This window comes from Genypterus blacodes, unplaced genomic scaffold (genome assembly GCF_046128005.1).
Source record: "Genypterus blacodes isolate CSIRO-AG114 ecotype Tasmania unplaced genomic scaffold, CSIRO-AGI_Gbla_v1 ptg000422l_1, whole genome shotgun sequence".
Classification (NCBI taxonomy): domain Eukaryota; kingdom Metazoa; phylum Chordata; class Actinopteri; order Ophidiiformes; family Ophidiidae; genus Genypterus; species Genypterus blacodes.
Window position 1 is genome coordinate 55,994 of NW_027467194.1, and position 19,009 is coordinate 75,002.

The 19,009-nt window shown below is 44.9% G+C and overlaps 1 protein-coding gene across 5 annotated transcripts; it reads left to right on the forward strand.

The window, feature by feature from the left end:
• Nucleotides 1-1,087: 1,087 nt before the first annotated feature.
• LOC142989438 (protein NLRC3-like) lies at nt 1,088-18,840 on the forward strand. Of its 5 annotated transcripts, XM_076138966.1 has the most exons (12): nt 1,088-1,155; nt 1,291-1,371; nt 2,559-2,672; nt 2,976-3,054; nt 3,318-3,543; nt 4,048-5,851; nt 5,927-6,100; nt 6,539-6,712; nt 15,954-16,127; nt 16,346-16,519; nt 16,632-16,678; nt 17,771-18,836. In XM_076138966.1, exons 2-12 carry the CDS (start codon nt 1,301-1,303, stop codon nt 18,307-18,309), a joined length of 3,576 nt encoding a protein of 1,191 aa, XP_075995081.1. In that variant the 5' UTR covers nt 1,088-1,155; nt 1,291-1,300; the 3' UTR covers nt 18,310-18,836. The 5 variants fall into 5 exon arrangements, with proteins under 5 accessions (XP_075995081.1, XP_075995082.1, XP_075995084.1 ...); XM_076138967.1 differs by lacking the exons at nt 1,088-1,155; nt 1,291-1,371; nt 2,559-2,672; ... (3 more) ...; nt 5,927-6,100; nt 6,539-6,712 and adding exons at nt 11,339-11,658; nt 11,826-11,886; nt 12,047-12,122; ... (2 more) ...; nt 13,355-13,580; nt 14,084-15,878 and having other exon boundaries at nt 17,771-18,840; XM_076138969.1 differs by lacking the exons at nt 1,088-1,155; nt 1,291-1,371; nt 2,559-2,672; ... (3 more) ...; nt 5,927-6,100; nt 6,539-6,712 and adding exons at nt 11,339-11,658; nt 11,826-11,882; nt 12,042-12,122; ... (2 more) ...; nt 13,355-13,580; nt 14,084-15,878 and having other exon boundaries at nt 17,771-18,840.
• The last annotated feature ends 169 nt before the right edge of the window (nt 18,841-19,009 follow it).

Consider the following 19,009-nt stretch of genomic DNA (forward strand, 5'->3'; position numbering starts at 1 on the left):
CTTTTGTTTGACTTTTTCCATTAGGTCAGAGGTTATAGACCTTGGTCCGGTGGTGAATAGGTCAAGACTGTACCAATAATCTACCGGTCCTTTGCCTTGGACCACACAAATTCTTGTCATTCGGTGCGCCCGCATACCCCTGTCAGACAGGACCGTTCCAATGTTCAACAGTTGCATCATATCTCACCCAATAAGTTGCAGGGACACACTTTTGATAATACAAGTTGGCATTTGCCGGAGACATCTGTATTTGGATCTGTAATTTCTATGAGTTCAGATAAGTCTTCTCTGTGTATCCGCCCCTTTGCTGCTTTTATATGTGCCGTGGATGCCGTGACATTAGGTACTTCATCGGGGTGCACTACAGTTCTGGAAGCTCCAGAGTCACACAAAAATGTTATAGACCTTCCCCCAATCAACAATGTTACTTCAGGTTTCTGATCGTTCTGTAACGTCCTTATTGCATCACTTAATTCCCACACTTCCTCATCCTCTCTTACTTCCCTTTGTCATTCTTTTCATTTTCACACATTCTCTTCTTTAAAATAAACCCCAGAATGCCTAGCATACTCATGTCAGTCTGGAGACATAGAATAAAGTTTATGAGCACTTGGTCTGGACTCTCTATTGTTTCATTTGAAAGATATTCTCCATCTTTCTCCTTCATTCTCTTTCTAAGGTGAAGATTTCTCTGTGATTTGATTCTGATCTTTCATTTCTAAATCATGTGCTGATTGTTCTTTTATATTTCCTGACGTTTCCCCAGTTGTGAAAGCACTTTGAGCTCCATGTAAGTATGAAGTGTGTCAGAAAACAGCGAATAACTTTAATCTATAGGTGTCACCACACACACACACACACACACACACACACACACACACACGCACACACGCACACACACACACACACACACACACACACACTTCGTTTAGCTTTTGTGTGATTATGTCTGTAAACACGTGATGGATTGTTACGTCATGATGCAGGCAGAGTTGCAATTTCATTCAAAGACTCTAGTAAATATTAATCTTTATGACTTATTTAAATGAAGTTTAACAAGAAAAAACGCACTTCACACACACACACAGGGCGGAGCAGAGGACTGTGAGAACAGAAAGTGAAAGTTTAGTTGGAGGAGCAGCAGACTGACGCAGTGTGAGTTTGAGTTTAATTCGATGATTTTATGGATCAAAGTTTATCTTTCATACTTTGGTCTGTGTGTTTGTGTGTGTGTACATTTTTCAGACTGTGTGATTGTCCGTGTGTGTTTACGTGTGTGTTTCCTTGTAGTGGAGTGACGATGAGTGATTGCGGTGATGAAGAGGAGGGACCTCCACACTTCAGTCCTAAACCTGGACCCTCACAGACAGAGTAAGAGCGCCCCTCACAGGGGGGGGGGGGGGGGGGGGGGCAACACGGGACGTTTGTACAAATCTGAGCCCGAATATGAAGACGTCATATCTCAACGTGCTGACCTAAGTGCGTAGGTTGAGGCTGTCAATCAGGCACCACCCATCCTGCAGCCTCATGTGGAGGACTGCACAGATCAGCAGAGGAGAGGGATGATGCTGGGTGATGTGTGTTGGATGGTAGTGAGCTTCCTGGGTGGCTCATTGTAAAGATCTCAAACCTGAATTAAAGGTTCAGGTCATGAGGAAGGGAGACGTTGATGTTTTATTTGTGTTATTTGACCAAAGACCTCTCTTATTTGATGGTTGTGTTTTTATTTTCTGACATGTTGTGGTCATTTGTTATCTGAAGCCTGAGCATTCATGTCCTGTTTAGTCCTGGTTTAAGGTTTAGTTTCTGCATCATCAAAATAGTTTATCTTCTTCAAAATGACGCACAACACAAAAATGAATGTGCTCCAACTTCACGTCAGTGTTAAATTGATGTGATAATGATTCTGCCTCCATGATGAATTCTGTTCAACTTCATTTCAATGTGATTCACACAAACAAACCACTTCCTGTGTTGTTTGAGGGATTTCTTTCACTTAGAATTATTTTCAGTTTTTGCTTTAATTTGTTCAAAAGAGCAAGAATGAAGCTTTAATATATTTATTAAACCCTGTTTTATTGGTGAAAAGTGAGCACTGGATGCTGCAGTACATGCATTTTATTTTGAAGGTAAAAATACATTTTAGTTTAAAGGATCAAACTAATCCAATAACCAATTAGTAACCGGCAGACTAATCAGTGAGTTGTGAGTGGAAATGCACTCGAGTGAAAGTCCAGGTCCTCTTGGAACAAAGGACATATTGGGTTTGATGCTGAGTGACAGAATGAGCTCAGTATAACAAGATTTCTGTAAGCTGAGTCCCAGAGTTAGTGAGGATGGCAGACTTCAAAGGTTTGTGTGTCTCTGTCACAATGTGTGTAGTTTAAAGCAACATTCAGTCAAACACAGCTCCTCCTCCCATTAGAATGAATGATTGTGATTCTCTCCTCTATGAAGCTGACAGCAGTGGTGTGTACAGCTGCTTTAGCTGCTCCTCACACTCACCTCATGACCTTCTGCTTCAATCTGCTGTTGTGTTGTCAATGCTGTGTTTATAGGGTTCACCAGCAGAGGGCAGACTCTCCTGTACCCAGCTGTGTGTCCATGAAGAGTGACTGGTCCATGGGTGAACCTGTTAACTTCAAAGATGGACAGAAGGCTGCTGAAGAAAGGTCAGAGGTTAAACCAGGTCACTTTGATGTTGTCATTGTGTCTTAGTAGTAGAGGACATCACAAAGCACAGGTCTGCTTGAATGAAGGACACATCTCTGTCCTCCTGATTGATGTCCTGGAGAATGACTCCAGGATCCTCTGAGGGCTCTGACAGGCTTTGTGGAACCAACAGACAGCAGCATTTCCACTGATATACACTTGTTTGTGTTTCCTGTTGTATCACACAGACAGACAGACAGGCGTTTCCTTGATAACCTGTCTGTGTGTGTTTGCAAACTTCATGTTCCCTGGTTTCTCCACAGAGTTCAGCTGAAGAAGTCAGAGGTTTCCACAGGTCGGTGTGTCCAGCAGCATCCAGCAGACCTGGACTCCATATTTATGGTGTGTAAATGTCCAGGCTCAGAGAAATAAGAGATGATTTAACACAGCACATGTAGTTTGACCAGGGAAATTAAGTGGGAACCTAGTGTGAATCATCAGAACTGTTGCTTTGGTTACCTGCATCTTCATAAGTCTGTAGGTTTAGAATCCTGGTTACCTGCACTACTGAGTCATGTTGTCAACATATACTCTGTAACCACACACCTGACAGCCAATCAGAATCCTCTGTCCCCCTGATTCAAACTCATGTTTGACTCTTTCAGCTGCTGGAGGAAAACATTGTCAGGTTTGTGAAGAACGAGCTGAAGAACATCCAGAAGGGTCTGAGTCCAGAGTACCCAGAATTCTCTGAGAGCCGGAATGAGGATGAGGAGGTGTTGGGTGGTGAGGATGAAGAGCAGAGGAGCATCAGAGAGGCGTTGATGAAGCTCACAGAGACCTTCCTGAGGAGAATGAAGCAGGAGGAGCTGGCTGAGTCTCTGCACAGCAGTAAGAGCATTTAACAGCTTTAACATGATGGAAAGAGGAAACAGGACTAAAGCCTCACACTTACACACTCTACACACTCTGACATACAAGTATGCACTTACTGCTTCAAGCTACATAATTGTTAGGACTTGTTCAGCACCTCTTCATCCTCACTGAGGCTGTGTAAGCACACACACACTCTAGGACCTTTACAGTGTGAGGGCCCCACAGGCTGAAGGGACGCTGAGTCTGAGCACATGAGAGAGTCTGGACACCAAGAGGTGGGAGAGTCCAGAAGCAGAGAATAGTAACAGAGAGAATCAGCTGCTGTGCCCCATCCTCTGACTTACTCTCACACACTGACCAACCAAGGCTAAGATGAGCCTAAACTAAACTTAGGCTAACTAATCAAAGCTGATTTGGTGAAACTTTTCTCTTCCTAAATGAACAATTCTGATGCTTTTCTCCTCTGTAGTTTTGTTTCTTCTCCATGTTTCCCTCCTCTGACTGTTGTCTCTTCATCAGGAAGTGTTGCTGCACTGTGCCAACGTAAACTGAAGTCTAAGCTGAAGCAGAAGTTCCAGAGTGTGTGTGAGGGGGTCGCTAAAGCAGGAAAGCAAACCCCTCTGAATGAGATCTACACAGAGCTCTACATCACAGAGGGAGGGGTTGGAGGGGTCAATGATGAACATGAGGTCAGACAGATTGAAGCAGCATCCAGGAAACCTCAGAGAGAAGACACACCAATCAGATGTGAAGACATCTTTAAAGCCTCACCTGGAAGAGATCAGCCAATCAGAACACTGATGACAAAGGGTGTGGCTGGCATTGGGAAAACCCTCTTAACACAGAAGTTCACTCTGGACTGGGCTGAAGGTAAAGCCCACCAGAACATCCAGCTCACATTTCCATTCACCTTCAGAGAGCTCAATGTGCTGAGAGGGAGAAAGTTCAGCTTGGTCGAGCTTCTTCATCACTTCTTTACTGAAACTAAAGAAGCAGGAATCTGCAGCTTTGAAGACTTCCGGGTCGTCTTCATCCTGGACGGTCTGGATGAGTGTCGACTTCCTCTGGACTTCCACAAAGGTGAGATCCTGACCGATGTTAGAGAGTCCACCTCAGTGGATGTTCTGCTGATAAACCTCATCAGAGGGAAGCTGCTTCCATCTGCTCGCCTCTGGATAACCACAAGACCTGCAGCAGCCAATCAGATCCCTGCTGAGAGCGTGGACATGGTGACAGAGGTCAGAGGGTTCACTGACCCTCAGAAGGAGGAGTACTTCAGGAAGAGACTCAGAGATGAGGAGCAGGCCAGCAGCATCATCTCCCACATCAAGACCTCGCGAAGCCTCCACATCATGTGCCACATCCCAGTCTTCTGCTGGATCACTTCCTCAGTTCTGGAGGACATGATGAAGACTACAGAGAGAGGAGAGCTGCCCAAGACCCTGACTGAGATGTACATCCACTTCCTGCTAGTTCAGACCAAAGTGAAGATCGTTAAGTATTATGGAGGATCTGAGACGGATCTGCACTGGAATCCAGAGAGTGAAGAGATGATTGTGTCTCTGGGAAAACTGGCTTTTGATCAGCTGCAGAAAGGAAACCTGATCTTCTATGACTCAGACCTGACAGAGTGTGGCATGGACATCACAGCAGCCTCAGTGTACTCAGGAGTGTTCACTCAGGTCTTTAAAGAGGAGAGGGGACTGTACCAGGACCAGGTGTTCTGCTTTGTCCATCTGAGCGTCCAGGAGTTTCTGGCTGCTCTTTACGTCCATCTGACATTCATCAAGTTAGGAGTCAACCTGCTGTCAGAAGATCAACCAACCTCTCTGTGGTCCAAACTATCAGGAGACAAATATAAACTGAGACGTCTCCACCAGAGTGCCGTGGACGAGGCCTTACTGAGTCCTAATGGACACCTGGACTTGTTTCTTCGTTTCCTTTTGGGCCTTTCACTGCAGACCAATCAGACTCTCTTAAGGGGCCTCCTGAAAGAGACAGAAAGGAGCTCAGAGACCAACCAGGAAACAGTCCAATACATCAAGGAGAAGATCAGTGAAGGTGTCTCTGCAGAGAGAAGCATCAATCTGTTCCACTGTCTGAATGAGCTGAAGGATCTTTCTCTAGTGGAGGAGATCCAAGGGTACCTGAGACCAGGACGTCTCTCCAGAGACAAACTGTCTCCTGCTCAGTGGTCTGCTCTGGCCTTCATCTTACTGTCATCAGAGGAAGATCTGGATGTGTTTGACCTGAAGAAATACTCTGCTTCAGAGGAGGCTCTTCTCAGGCTGCTGCCAGTGGTCAAAGCCTCCAGGAAAACTCTGTGAGTGTGGAGACACACAAAGATCTTTCTCATTTTAGGGAACAGAAATAAAATGTTCAACAATTCATTTCTCAGGCTCAGCGGCTGTAATCTGTCAGAGAGAAGCTGTGAAGCTCTGTCCTCAGTCCTCTGCTCCCAGTCCTCCAGCCTGAGAGACCTGGACCTGAGTAACAATGACCTGCAGGATTCAGGAGTGAAGCTGCTGTCTGCTGGACTGGAGAGTCCACACTGTCAGCTGGAGACTCTCAGGTCAGCAAGATATAAATGTTTACAGGTGAAACACTGTGAGTTTTCAGTCGCTTGACCTTCTTGTTTCTCTCGGAATGTTTTGATTTCAAGAAATGCTGCAGTTTCACAGACCCACACATGATGCAGCTCCATTATGACACTCTCTCTCTCTCCCTCTCTCCCTCTCGCTCTCTCGTTGTCGTTCTCTCTCGCTCTCTCAAAAGGAGGAAATGTTTCTCCACATGTCTTGTTACTTGACAAATTAACTCACAATTTATCTCAAACATCTACAATCATTTCAGAATTATTTTCATCCCAAATCTGCTGAATTCTTTCAATTCTGTATTGATTACTTTTTCATGTTACAATTCTCTGATTCAATTTTTTTTCTACATTGTGGAAATCACATGACCCTTAATTTGATGTTAATTATTTGTAATGGTTGAATCTTTTCTTCAGGCTCAGTCTCTGTAATCTGTCAAAGAGAAGCTGTGAAGCTCTGTCCTCAGTCCTCTGCTCCCAGTCCTCCAGTCTGAGAGACCTGGACCTGAGTCACAATGACCTGCAGGATTCAGGGGTGAAGCTGCTGTCTGCTGGACTTGAGAGTCCACACTGTCAGCTGGAGACTCTCAGGTCAGGACTCAGCTGTTGTGTTTGTGGCCATTTAAACGTAGATGCAGGTTGATGCTGGGTGAAGAGACATTAAACCTGTAGGATGTTCCTGCTAAAGAAGTCGTGGGGCAAATATTTCACTGAAACATTCCTGTATATTTAGCTCCTTACCTTCTGATTTAGTTATGTCTTATATCCATATATCTGCTAACTGCCTTCACCCCCCCCCCCCCCCCCCCCCCCCTGCTCTCAGACTGTCAGGTTGTATGGTCACACAGGAAGGCTGTGCTTCTCTGGCCTCAGCTCTGAGCTCCAACCCCTCCAGTCTGAGAGAGCTGGACCTGAGCTATAATCATCCAGGAGACGCAGGAGAGAAACTGCTGTCTGCTGGACTGGAGAGTCCACACTGGAGACTGGACACTCTCAGGTAAGGACACAGCTACAGAGTGTGGACTGTCTCCCTGTTGGTTGAAGGTAAAAACTCTGTGTCCAAATCAATAATCAATAATTTGCTGCTGTGCCTCTGTGTCTTCCTGCAGGATGGATCATGGTGGACAGCGGAGGATCAGAGCTGGTCTGAGGAAATGTAAGTTTGATTTGACTTTGATTCTTCAGACCAAAGCAGCAGACACACTGTGTGAGCAATCTGTGAATTACAGATGTGTTATGGATTCATTGGTTCTGAAATGTATCATAAGGTAAAAATGGGATTTATTCCAATTTTTTAAAATTGTTTTGATAACTTTTTATCAAACTTTTTATCAAACAGGAAAATAAAATCAGGTCTGTTTAGATTTTTGTATCTGAAATTTGTGCTGATGACAACAAAGCAAGTCTTCTTATTGATTATGAGTTTTTGCATCAAACGTGTCAGTAGAAAGTGTCAGTGAGTCACAGTAGAAAGTGTCAGTGAGTCACAGTAGAAAGTGTCAGTGAGTCACAGCAGAAAGTGACGGTGAGTCACAGTAGAAAGTGACGGTGAGTCACAGTAGAAAGTGACAGTGAGTCACAGCAGAAAGTGTCAGTGAGTCACAGCAGAAAGTGACGGTGAGTCACAGTAGAAAGTGACGGTGAGTCACAGTAGAAAGTGACAGTGAGTGACAGTAGAAAGTGTCAGTGAGTCACAGTAGAAAGTGTCAGTGAGTCACAGCAGCAAGTGACGGTGAGTCACAGTAGAAAGTGACGGTGAGTCACAGTAGAAAGTGCAGTAGTGAATGAATGAGTGAATAATAAAGGCAGCAGCTGTGTTTGATGATAAACTGCTGCTGTTTGTGTCTTTTTCTGTCCAACAGATGTTTGTGAACTGGAACTGGACCCAAACACATTGTACAGAAACCTCAAACTGTCTGACAACAACAGGAAGGTGACATATGTGAGAGAGAAGCAGCCACATCCTGATCATCCAGAGAGGTTTGATCACTGGCCTCAGCTGCTGTGTAGAAATGGTCTGACTGGTCGTTGTTACTGGGAGGTGAAGTGGAGAGGAAACGTTGATATATCAGTGAGTTACAGAGGAATCAGCAGGAAAGGAGACAGAGCAGACAGCAGGTTTGGAGATAATAATCAGTCCTGGAGTCTGAGATGCTCTGATCGCCATGGTTACTCTGTCTATCGCAATAACAGCTCCACGTCCCTCAGTGTCCCTGTGTCCTCCTCTGTCCCTCACAGAGTAGGAGTGTATGTGGACTGTCCTGCTGGCACTCTGTCCTTCTACAGCGTCTCTGACACACTGATGCACCTCCACACCTTCACCACCACATTCACTCAACCTCTCTATGCTGGGTTTGGGCTATGGAGGTTTGATTCCTCAGTGACTCTGTGATCTGTACACACACACACACACACACACACACACACACACACACACACACACACACACACACTCGCTTGCTTCCTCACACACACACACACACACACACACACACACTCTCTCTCTCTTGCTTCCTCACACAGACACACACACGCACAAAGACACACACACTCTCTTATATCCTCACACACGCACACACACACACACACTCTCGCTTTCTCACACACACACACACTCTTTCTCACACACTCTCTCTGCCTCACACACACCCTCACATACAAATGCTCCCTCTCACACACACACACACACGTTTTCTCTCAAACACTCTTTTCACTCACACAATCACAAACACCCACCCACACTCTCTCACACACACACTCACACTCACATTCTTTCTCACACACACTCTTTGTCCTCACACACACACACTCTCTCTCGCTCTCTCTCTCTCACACACACTCCCTGTCTCAAACACACTGACTCACGTTCTCCCTCACACTTTTTCACACACTCACACACAGACACACTCTCTCTCCCTCTCTAACACTCACACACACACACACACACACACACACACACACACACACACACACACACACACACACACACACACACACAGCTGTTCCTGTCCTCTCCCTCTCCTCAGTCTGGATGCAGAGATCTCATTCCTGTAAATGTAAACATGTTCTTGGCATTAAAGACATTCTGTTCTGTTCCACTCTGGAGACATAGAATAAAGTTTATGAACACTTGGTCTGGACTCTCTATTGTTTCATTTGAAAGATATTCTCCATCTTTCTCCTTCATTCTCTTTCTAAGGTGAAGATTTCTCTGTGATTTGATTCTGATCTTTCATTTCTAAGTCATGTGCTGATTGTTCTTTTATATTTCCTGACGTTTCCCCAGTTGTGAAAGCACTTTGAGGTCCATGTAAGTATGAAGTGTGTCAGAAACATGAGCGCTGATTGGTTCCTTCTCTTTACTCATTTGTTAGATATTAGATAAATTCTTTGTGATTCGTTCATTAGAGTTTTTGTGTGTGTGTGTGTGTGTGTGTGTGTGTGTGTGTGTGTGTGTGTGTGTGTGTGTGTGTGTGTTTGTGTGTGTTTGTGTGTGTGTGGTCAAACAAGCTTTCAGAAATTATTTGGGGATTTTAGAAAGAAAGTGCACTTAAAGGGAAAAATCAACCAAAAAGAGGTGTGGAGATTCACGGACAAACGAGACGATCAGGGCCGATCAGCTGTTCATTCATTCGTTCAACCCTATGTCGTCATACACGCGACGTATGTGATCTGTAATCATGGTAGGTTCATGTACATGCTCGGCTAACTTCTAATGTAAATGCGATGTTTCTACTTCAAATGAGAGATATTTTTCTATTATTTTTATTTATTGCTGTCATATGCACGATGTAGAATTGCCTAAGTTTCTTTTCTTTTTTTTCTATTTCTATATTTAAGGTTTTCACCTAATGCCAACTAAAGCCAACTGTGCAACTGAACTCAAAATAAAAAGAGGAAACGGAAACTGTGCGTGTTTGTGTGTGTGTGTGTGTGTGTGTGTGTGTGTGTGTGTGTGTGTGTGTCAACAATATTGGTTGTTCAGTACATTTTAGTTTAGCAGCTGCATTGTCTTTGTCTGACCCTCTGGCCTGTTGTCTTCCCATCACAGCGCCACCATGCGACTCACCCTGTCCTGCTGAGCTCCCGTTGGTCCTCAGCAGCTCCGCACAGCTCCGCTCCTCCTGCAGTAAGATGAAGTTCAGAGAGAGCCTCCATCTGCAAACACCAACGTGAGTGTGAGCGAACACACAACCTGCCGGTGTCCTGCTGTGGACTTACAACATATGAACAGATATCATTGTGAAAAAGGAAAAATGAGAAAGAAATCTGTTAGTGAAGAGATTTTAGAGATGAAACAAAAAAGAGTAAAGAAACGAAGTTCTAGATAATTACAAACATGTAAACATTTAAAAGAAGTTAGGAACAAAGACATACAATTATATAAAAAAAGAAATAGATTAAAAAACAATTCTCTAAACCTCTGAATGTTTTATATCGTGTCTGTTGTTAAAGTTCTTAGCTGCTGTAAGATTCTAGATTTCGTTACATTGCGTTATAAAGTGATCAAGTTTCAGTTCCGATGCCCTCACGTGTTTGCGGCTCTGCAGAAGAAGAAGAGCAACCAGCGTGAATTCAACAAGTGTCCACATTGAGCCGTCCCACTGATAATCCCACCACCAAGTCCATCCAAACACAAAGCAGAGACATAAACGGGATTAGAAGCAGGTGGAGATCTGAGGCGCGTCTGGCTCTGTCGGTCTGGAGTCCTCCTGCGGGTGGAACGCGGACTCAGCCCTCCGTCCGTCCGTCCGTCGGTCCCTCCTCCATAGACGCGCTGATGTTATGGAAGCCCTGCTGGTCACACTGAGTCATTACAAGAGAGCGCGCGGCAAATCAAACCAAAAGCCTTCTGATGGTCAATCTATGGGACACACACACACACACACACACACACACACACACACACACACCTACTTCGTTTAGCTTTTTTGTGATAATGTCTGTAAACACGTGATGGATTGTGACGTCATGATGCAGGCAGAGTTGCAATTTCATTCAAAGACTCAAGTTAATATTTATCTTTATGATTTATTTAAATGAAGTTTAACTAGAAAAAACACACTTCTGCAATGTGTCCACTTGATAGTGCCAAGTGACACACGCACACACACGCACACATACACACACACACACACAGGGGGCGGAGCAGTGTTGCCAGGTGTACGATAATTATCGTATTTGTACGATAATTTTGCCCTCTGTACGATGTAAGATCAATAATCCCAAAAAAGGCCAAATGTACGATAATTTGACCATTCCGTGAATGTGTGGTTGTAATCGGTTGTAAATCAGCCTGTCGCAACTGTCTGTCGGAGTCGGAGACTCGGAGCGCATCTGTCAAATGCACGCTGGAAATTCCAGCCAATCGTGCTTTTCTAAATGTGAGCTACGAGTGACGTGTATGCGTTTGCCTCAGAACAACGGCCATGATTGGCTGAATAGTCCGCTGCGCCCGCCCCATAGGTGAGGAAAAGAAAAAAAAAGAAGAAGAAGCAGAGGCTGCTGAATCCATTCCGTACTGACGCCACAAAGCTGTGAGTGTCTGTTGGACGCTGTTCAACACTAGAGTGACTATAGCGCATCAATAGACTTGTTATTTGGTTATGATGGGTGTACGATAATTTCACTCAAAATACGATAATTTTATGTCTCTGGTACGATAATCCCACATTTCTCACCTGGCAACACTGGGGCGGAGCAGAGGACTGTGGGAACAGAAAGTGAAAATTTAGTTGGAGGAGCAGCAGACTGACGCAGTGTGAGTTTGAGTTTAATTCGATGATTTTATGGATCAAAGTTTATCTTTCATACTTTGGTCTATGTGTTTGTGTGTGTGTACATTTTTCAGACTGTGTGTTTGTTTATGTTTGTGCGTGTGTGATTGTCCGTGTGTGTTTACGTGTGTGTTTCCTTGTAGTGGAGTGACGATGAGTGATTGCGGTGATGAAGAGGAGGGACCTCCACACTTCAGTCCTAAACCTGGACCCTCACACACAGAGTAAGAGCGCCCCTCACACGGGGGTGGGGGGGGGGGACGTTTGTACAAATCTGAGCCCGAATATGAAGGCGTCATATCTCAACGTGCTGACCTAAGTGCGTAGGTTGAGGCTGTCCATCAGGCACCACCCGTCCTGCAGCCTCACGTGGAGGACTGCACAGGTCAGCAGAGGAGAGGGATGATGCTGGGTGATGTGTGTTGGATGGTAGTGAGCTTCCTGGGTGGCTCATTGTAAAGATCTCAAACCTGAATTAAAGGTTCAGGTCATGAGGGAGGGAGACGTTGATGTTTGTCCAGGTTCTGTTGTTGTTTGATGCTGAGTAACAAGATTTCTGTAAGCTGAGTCCCAGAGTTAGTGAGGATGACAGACTTCAAAGGTTTGTGTGTCTCTGTCACAAAGTGTGTAGTTTAAAGCAACATTCAGTCAAACACAGCTCCTCCTCCCATTAGAATGAATGATTGTGATTCTCTCCTCTATGAAGCTGACAGCAGTGGTGTGTACAGCTGCTTTAGCTGCTTCTCACACTCACCTCATGACCTTCTGCTTCCATCTGCTGTTGTGTTGTCAATGCTGTGTTTATAGTGTTCACCATCAGAGGGCAGACCTTCCTGTACCCAGCTGTGTGTCCATGAAGAGTGACTGGTCCATGGGTGAACCTGTTAACTTCAAAGATGGACAGAAGGCTGCTGAAGAAAGGTCAGAGGTTAAACCAGGTCACTTTGATGTTATCATTGTGTCTTTGTAGTAGAGGACATCACAAAGCACAGGTCTGCTTGAACACATCTCTGCATCCTGTCCGTGTGTGTTTGCAAACTTCATGTTCCCTGATTTCTCCACAGAGTTCAGCTGAAGAAGTCAGAGGTTTCCACAGGTCGGTGTGTCCAGCAGCATCCAGCAGACCTGGACTCCATATTTATGGTGTGTAAATGTCCAGGCTCCGCCCACTTACATATGGACGATGTCACTGGGTGGAGAATCTATTGGACAGAGAAATAAGAGATGATTTAACACAGCACATGTAGTTTGACCAGGGAGAGTTCAGTGGGAACTCTGGTGTGAAGCATCAGAACTGTTGCTATGGTTACCTGCATCTTCATAAGTCTGTAGGTTTAGAATCCTGTTTACCTGCACTACTGAGTCATGTTGTCAACATATACTCTGTAACCACACACCTGACGGCCAATCAGAATCCTCTGTCCCCCTGATTCAAACTCATGTTTGACTCTTTCAGCTGCTGGAGGAAAACATTGTCAGGTTTGTGAAGAACGAGCTGAAGAACATCCAGAAGGGGCTGAGTCCAGAGTACCCAGAATTCTCTGAGAGCCAGAATGAGGATGAGGAGGTGTTGGGTGGTGAGGAAGAAGAGCAGAGGAGCATCAGAGAGGCGTTGATGAAGCTCACAGTGACCTTCCTGAGGAGAATGAAGCAGGAGGAGCTGGCTGAGTCTCTTCACAGCAGTAAGAGCATTTAACAGCTTTAACATGGTGGAAAGAGGAAACAGGACTAAAGCTTCACACTTACACACTCTACACGCTCTGACATACAAGTATGCACTTACTGCTTCAAGCTACAAAATTGTTAGGACTTGTTCAGCACCTCTTCATCCTCACTCAGGCTGTGTAAGCACACACACTCTACCACCTTTACAGTGTGAGAGCCCCACAGGCTGAAGGGACGCTGAGTCTGAGCACATGAGAGAGTCTGGACACCAAGAGGTGGGAGAGTCCAGAAGCAGAGAATAGTAACAGAGAGAATCAGCTGCTGTGCCCCATCCTCTGACTTACACTCACACACTGACCAACCAAGGCTAAGATGAGCCTAAACTAAACTTAGACTAACTTATCAAAGCTGCTTTGGTTAAACTTTTCTCCTCCTAAATGTACAATTCTGATGCTTTTCTCCTCTGTAGTTTTCTTTTCTTCTCCATGTTTCCCTCCTCTGACGGTTGTCTCTTCATCAGGAAGTGTTGCTCCACCCATTACACTCCAACGTAAACTGAAGTCTAAGCTGAAGCAGAAGTTCCAGAGTGTGTGTGAGGGGGTCGCTAAAGCAGGAAAGCAAACCCCTCTGAATGAGATCTATACAGAGCTCTACATCACAGAGGGAGGGGCTGGAGGGGTCAATGATGAACATGAGGTCAGACAGATTGAAGCAGCATCCAGGAAACCTCAGAGAGACGAAACACCAATCAGATGTGAAGACATCTTTAAAGCCTCAGCTGGAAGAGATCAGCCAGTCAGAACACTGATGACAAAGGGCGTGGCTGGCATCGGGAAAACCCTCTTAACACAGAAGTTCACTCTGGACTGGGCTGAAGGCAAAGCCCACCAGAACATCCAGCTCACATTTCCATTCACCTTCAGAGAGCTCAATGTGCTGAGAAAGAGAAAGTTCAGCTTGGTGGAGCTTCTTCATCTCTTCTTTACTGAAACCAAAGAAGCAGGAATCTGCAGCTTTGAAGACTTCCGGGTCGTCTTCATCCTGGACGGTCTGGATGAGTGTCGACCTCCTCTGGACTTCCACAAAGGTGAGATCCTGACCGATGTTAGAGAGTCCACCTCAGTGGATGTTCTGCTGATAAACCTCATCAGGGGTAACCTGCTTCCATCTGCTCGCCTCTGGATAACCACAAGACCTGCAGCAGCAAATCAGATCCCTGCTGAGAGCGTGGACATGGTGACAGAGGTCAGAGGGTTCACTGACCCTCAGAAGGAGGAGTACTTCAGGAAGAGACTCAGAGATGAGGAGCAGGCCAGCAGCATCATCTCCCACATCAAGACCTCGCGAAGCCTCCACATCATGTGCCACATCCCAGTCTTCTGCTGGATCACTTCCTCAGTTCTGGAGGACATGATGAAGACTACAGAGAGAGGAGAGCTGCCCAAGACCCTGACTGAGATGTACATCCACTTCCTGCTAGTTCAGACCAAAGTGAAGATCGTTAAGTTTGATGGAGGATCTGAGACAGATCTGCACTGGAATCCAGAGACTGAAGAGATGATTGTGTCTCTGGGAAAACTGGCTTTTGATCAGCTGCAGGAAGGAAATATAATCTTCCTTGAGTCAGACCTGACAGAGTGTGGCATGGACATCACAGCAGCCTCAGTGTACTCAGGAGTGTTCACTCAGGTCTTTAAAGAGGAGAGGGGACTGTACCAGGACAAGGTGTTCTGCTTCGTCCATCTGAGCGTCCAGGAGTTTCTGGCTGCTCTTTATGTCCATCTGACATTCATCAACTCTGGAGTCAACCTGCTGTCAAATCAATCAACCTCTCTATCAGGAGACGAATCTAAACTGAGACGTCTCCACCAGAGTGCAGTGGACGAGGCCTTACTGAGTCCTAATGGACACCTTGACTTGTTTCTTCGTTTCCTTTTGGGCCTTTCACTGCAGACCAATCAGACTCTCTTAAGGGGCCTCCTGAAACATACAGGAAGGAGCTCAGAGACCAACCAGAAAACAGTCCAATATATCAAGGAGAAGATCAGTGAAGGTGTCTCTGCAGAGAGAAGCATCAATCTGTTCCACTGTCTGAGTGAGCTGAAGGATCTTTCTCTAGTGGAGGAGATCCAAGGGTACCTGAGACCAGGACGTCTCTCCACAGACAAACTGTCTCCTGCTCAGTGGTCTGCTCTGGCCTTCATCTTACTGTCATCAGAGGAAGATCTGGATGTGTTTGACCTGAAGAAATACTCTGCTTCAGAGGAGGCTCTTCTCAGGCTGCTGCCAGTGGTCAAAGCCTCCAGGAAAACTCTGTAAGTGTGGAGACACACAAAGATCTTTCTCATTTTAGGGAACAGAAATAAAATGTTCAACAATTCATTTCTCAGGCTCAGCGGCTGTAATCTGTCAGAGAGAAGCTGTGAAGCTCTGTCCTCAGTCCTCTGCTCCCAGTCCTCCAGTCTGAGAGACCTGGACCTGAGTCACAATGACCTGCAGGATTCAGGGGTGAAGCTGCTGTCTGCTGGACTGGAGAGTCCACACTGTCAGCTGGAGACTCTCAGGTCAGGACTCAGCTGTTGTGTTTGTGGCCATTTAAACGTGGATGCAGGTTGATGCTGGGTGAAGAGACATTAAACCTGTAGGATGTTCCTGCTAAAGAAGTCGTGGGGCAAATATATCACTGAAACATTCCTGTATATTTAGCTCCTTACCTTCTGATTTAGTTACGTCTTATATCCATATATCTCCTAACTGCCTCCCCCCCCCCCCCTCCTCTCAGTCTGTCAGGTTGTATGGTCACACAGGAAGGCTGTACTTCTCTGGCCTCAGCTCTGAGCTCCAACCCCTCCAGTCTGAGAGAGCTGGACCTGAGCTACAATCATCCAGGAGATGCAGGAGAGAAGCTGCTGTCTGCTGGACTGGAGAGTCCAGACTGGAGACTGGACACTCTCAGGTAAGGACACAGCCACAGAGTGTGGACTGTCTCCCTGTTGGTTGAAGGTAAAAACTCTGTGTCCACATCAATAATCAATAATGTGCTGCTGTGCCTCTGTGTCTTCCTGCAGGATGGATCATGGTGGACAGCAGAGGATCAGAGCTGGTCTGAGGAAATGTAAGTTTGATTTGACTTTGATTCTTCAGACCAAAGCAGCAGACACACTGTGTGTTCCTCCATCATTTCATCCACACACACAATTCAAAGAGGAAATTATTCATATTTACTGAGGAAATTGATATTTGATGAGTCAGTTAGAATATTCATTGGTCCATTAACTGTTGGAGTAACTGATCAATTGATTGAGTCATTGATCAATAACGATCAGGTTGCAGCGTCTTAAATATGAGGATTGGGGGTTGTGTGTTTTTCTCTCAGGTGTGATTTTTATTGTTTTATAAACTTTTATGGATCTTTGCATATGTTGGTGTGCTGGCAGAAATTTCAACTCGGATCATTTTACCAAGTGTGTGTGTGTGTGTGTGTGGCCCTTTATAATTTATTATATAATATAACACAATCTGCGAATTTGAGATTTATTATGGATTCATTGGTACTGACATTTATTATTAGTTAAAAATTAGTTTAGATTTTTATTTTTTTGTTGTTGTTTTGTTCACTTTTATTTTTCATCAAACATGAAAATAAAATCAGGTCTGTTTAGATTTTTGTATCTGAAATTTTTGCTGATGACAACAAAGAAAGTCTTCTCATTGACAATGAGATTTTGTATCAAATGTGTGTCAGTAGAAAGTGTCAGTGAGTCACAGTAGGAAGTGTCAGTGAGTCACAGTAGAAAGTGTCAGTGAGTCACAGTAGAAAGTGTCAGTGAGTCACAGTAGAAAGTGTCAGTGAGTCACAGTAGAAAGTGTCAGTGAGTCACAGTATAAAGTGCAGTAGTGAATGAATCAGAATTAGAATTGCTTTATTTGCCAATTAAGTTTACACTTAAGAGGAATTTGCTGTGGTTCTAGGGGCGAACGTATAACATATAGAAAAGACAACAAGAAACAACATATAAAACAACATAAAACATGAACAAACAGCAGCTCGGTGAATACTTAAATTAAAAACACAGTAAATTAAATAAGTTAACTAAATGAATGCTGATGGATAAAGTGTTAATAAAGGGTGAATGATTGAATAATTAAGGCAGCAGCTGTGTTTGATGATAAACTGCTGCTGTTTGTGTCTTTTTCTGTCCATCAGATGTTTGTGAACTGGAACTGGACCCAGACACAATGCACAGAAAACTCAAACTGTCTGACAACAACAGGAAGGTGACATATGTGGAAGAGAAGCAGCCACATCCTGATCTTCCAGAGTGGTTTGATGACTGGCCTCAGCTGCTGAGTAGAAATGTTCTGACCAGTCGTTGTTACTGGGAGGTGGAGTGGAGAGGACACGTTTATATATCAGTGAGTTACAGAGGAATCAGGAGGAAAGGAGACAGAGCAGACAGCAGGTTTGGAGATAATAATCAGTCCTGGAGTCTGAGATGCTCTGATCGTCGTGGTTACTCTGTCTATCACGATAACATCTTCACGACCCTCAGTGTCCCTGTGTCCTCCTCTGTCCCTCACAGAGTAGGAGTGTATGTGGACTGTCCTGCTGGCACTCTGTCCTTCTACAGCGTCTCTCACACACTGATCCACCTCCACACCTTCACCACCACATTCACTCAACCTCTCTATGCTGGGTTTGGGTTCTGGAGCTTTGATTCCTCAGTGACTCTGTGTGATCTGTAGCACACACACACACACACACACACACGCACACTCTCTTATTTCCTCACACGCACACACACACACTCTCGCTTTATCACACACACACACACACTAATTCTCACACACACTCTTTCTCACACACACTCTCTGCCTCACACACACCCTCACATACAAATGCTCCCTCTCACACACACTCACACACGTTTTCTCTCAAACACTCTTTTTCACTCACACAATCACAAATACCCACACGCACTCTCTCACACACACACTCACACTCACATTCTTTCTCACACACACTCTCTCTCTCTCTCTTTCACACACACTCCCTGTCTCAAACACACTGACTCACGTTCTCCCTCACACTTTTTCACACACTCACAAACACAGGCACACTCTCACTACCTCTCTAACACACACACACACACACACACACCTCTGTTCCTGTCCTCTCCCTCTCCTCAGTCTGGATGCAGAGATCTCATTCCTGTAAATGTAAACATGTTCTTGGCATTAAAGACATTCTGGTCTGTTCCACTCTGGAGACATAGAATAAAGTTTATGAACACTTGGTCTGGACTCTCTATTGTTTCATTTGAAAGATATTCTCCATCTTTCTCCTTCATTCTCTTTCTAAGGTGAAGATTTCTCTGTGATTTGATTCTGATCTTTCATATCTAAGTCATGTGCTGATTGTTCTTTTATATTTCCTGACGTTTCC

Coding starts and splice junctions, on each gene's coding strand:
- LOC142989438 (XM_076138966.1), top strand. CDS start 1,301: ATGAGTGATTGCGGTGATGAAGAGGAGGGACCTCCACACTTCAGTCCT. Junction 2,673..2,975: donor CAGAAGGCTGCTGAAGAAAG/GTCAGAGGTTAA, acceptor GTTTCTCCACAG/AGTTCAGCTGAAGAAGTCAG. Junction 3,055..3,317: donor ACCTGGACTCCATATTTATG/GTGTGTAAATGT, acceptor TGACTCTTTCAG/CTGCTGGAGGAAAACATTGT.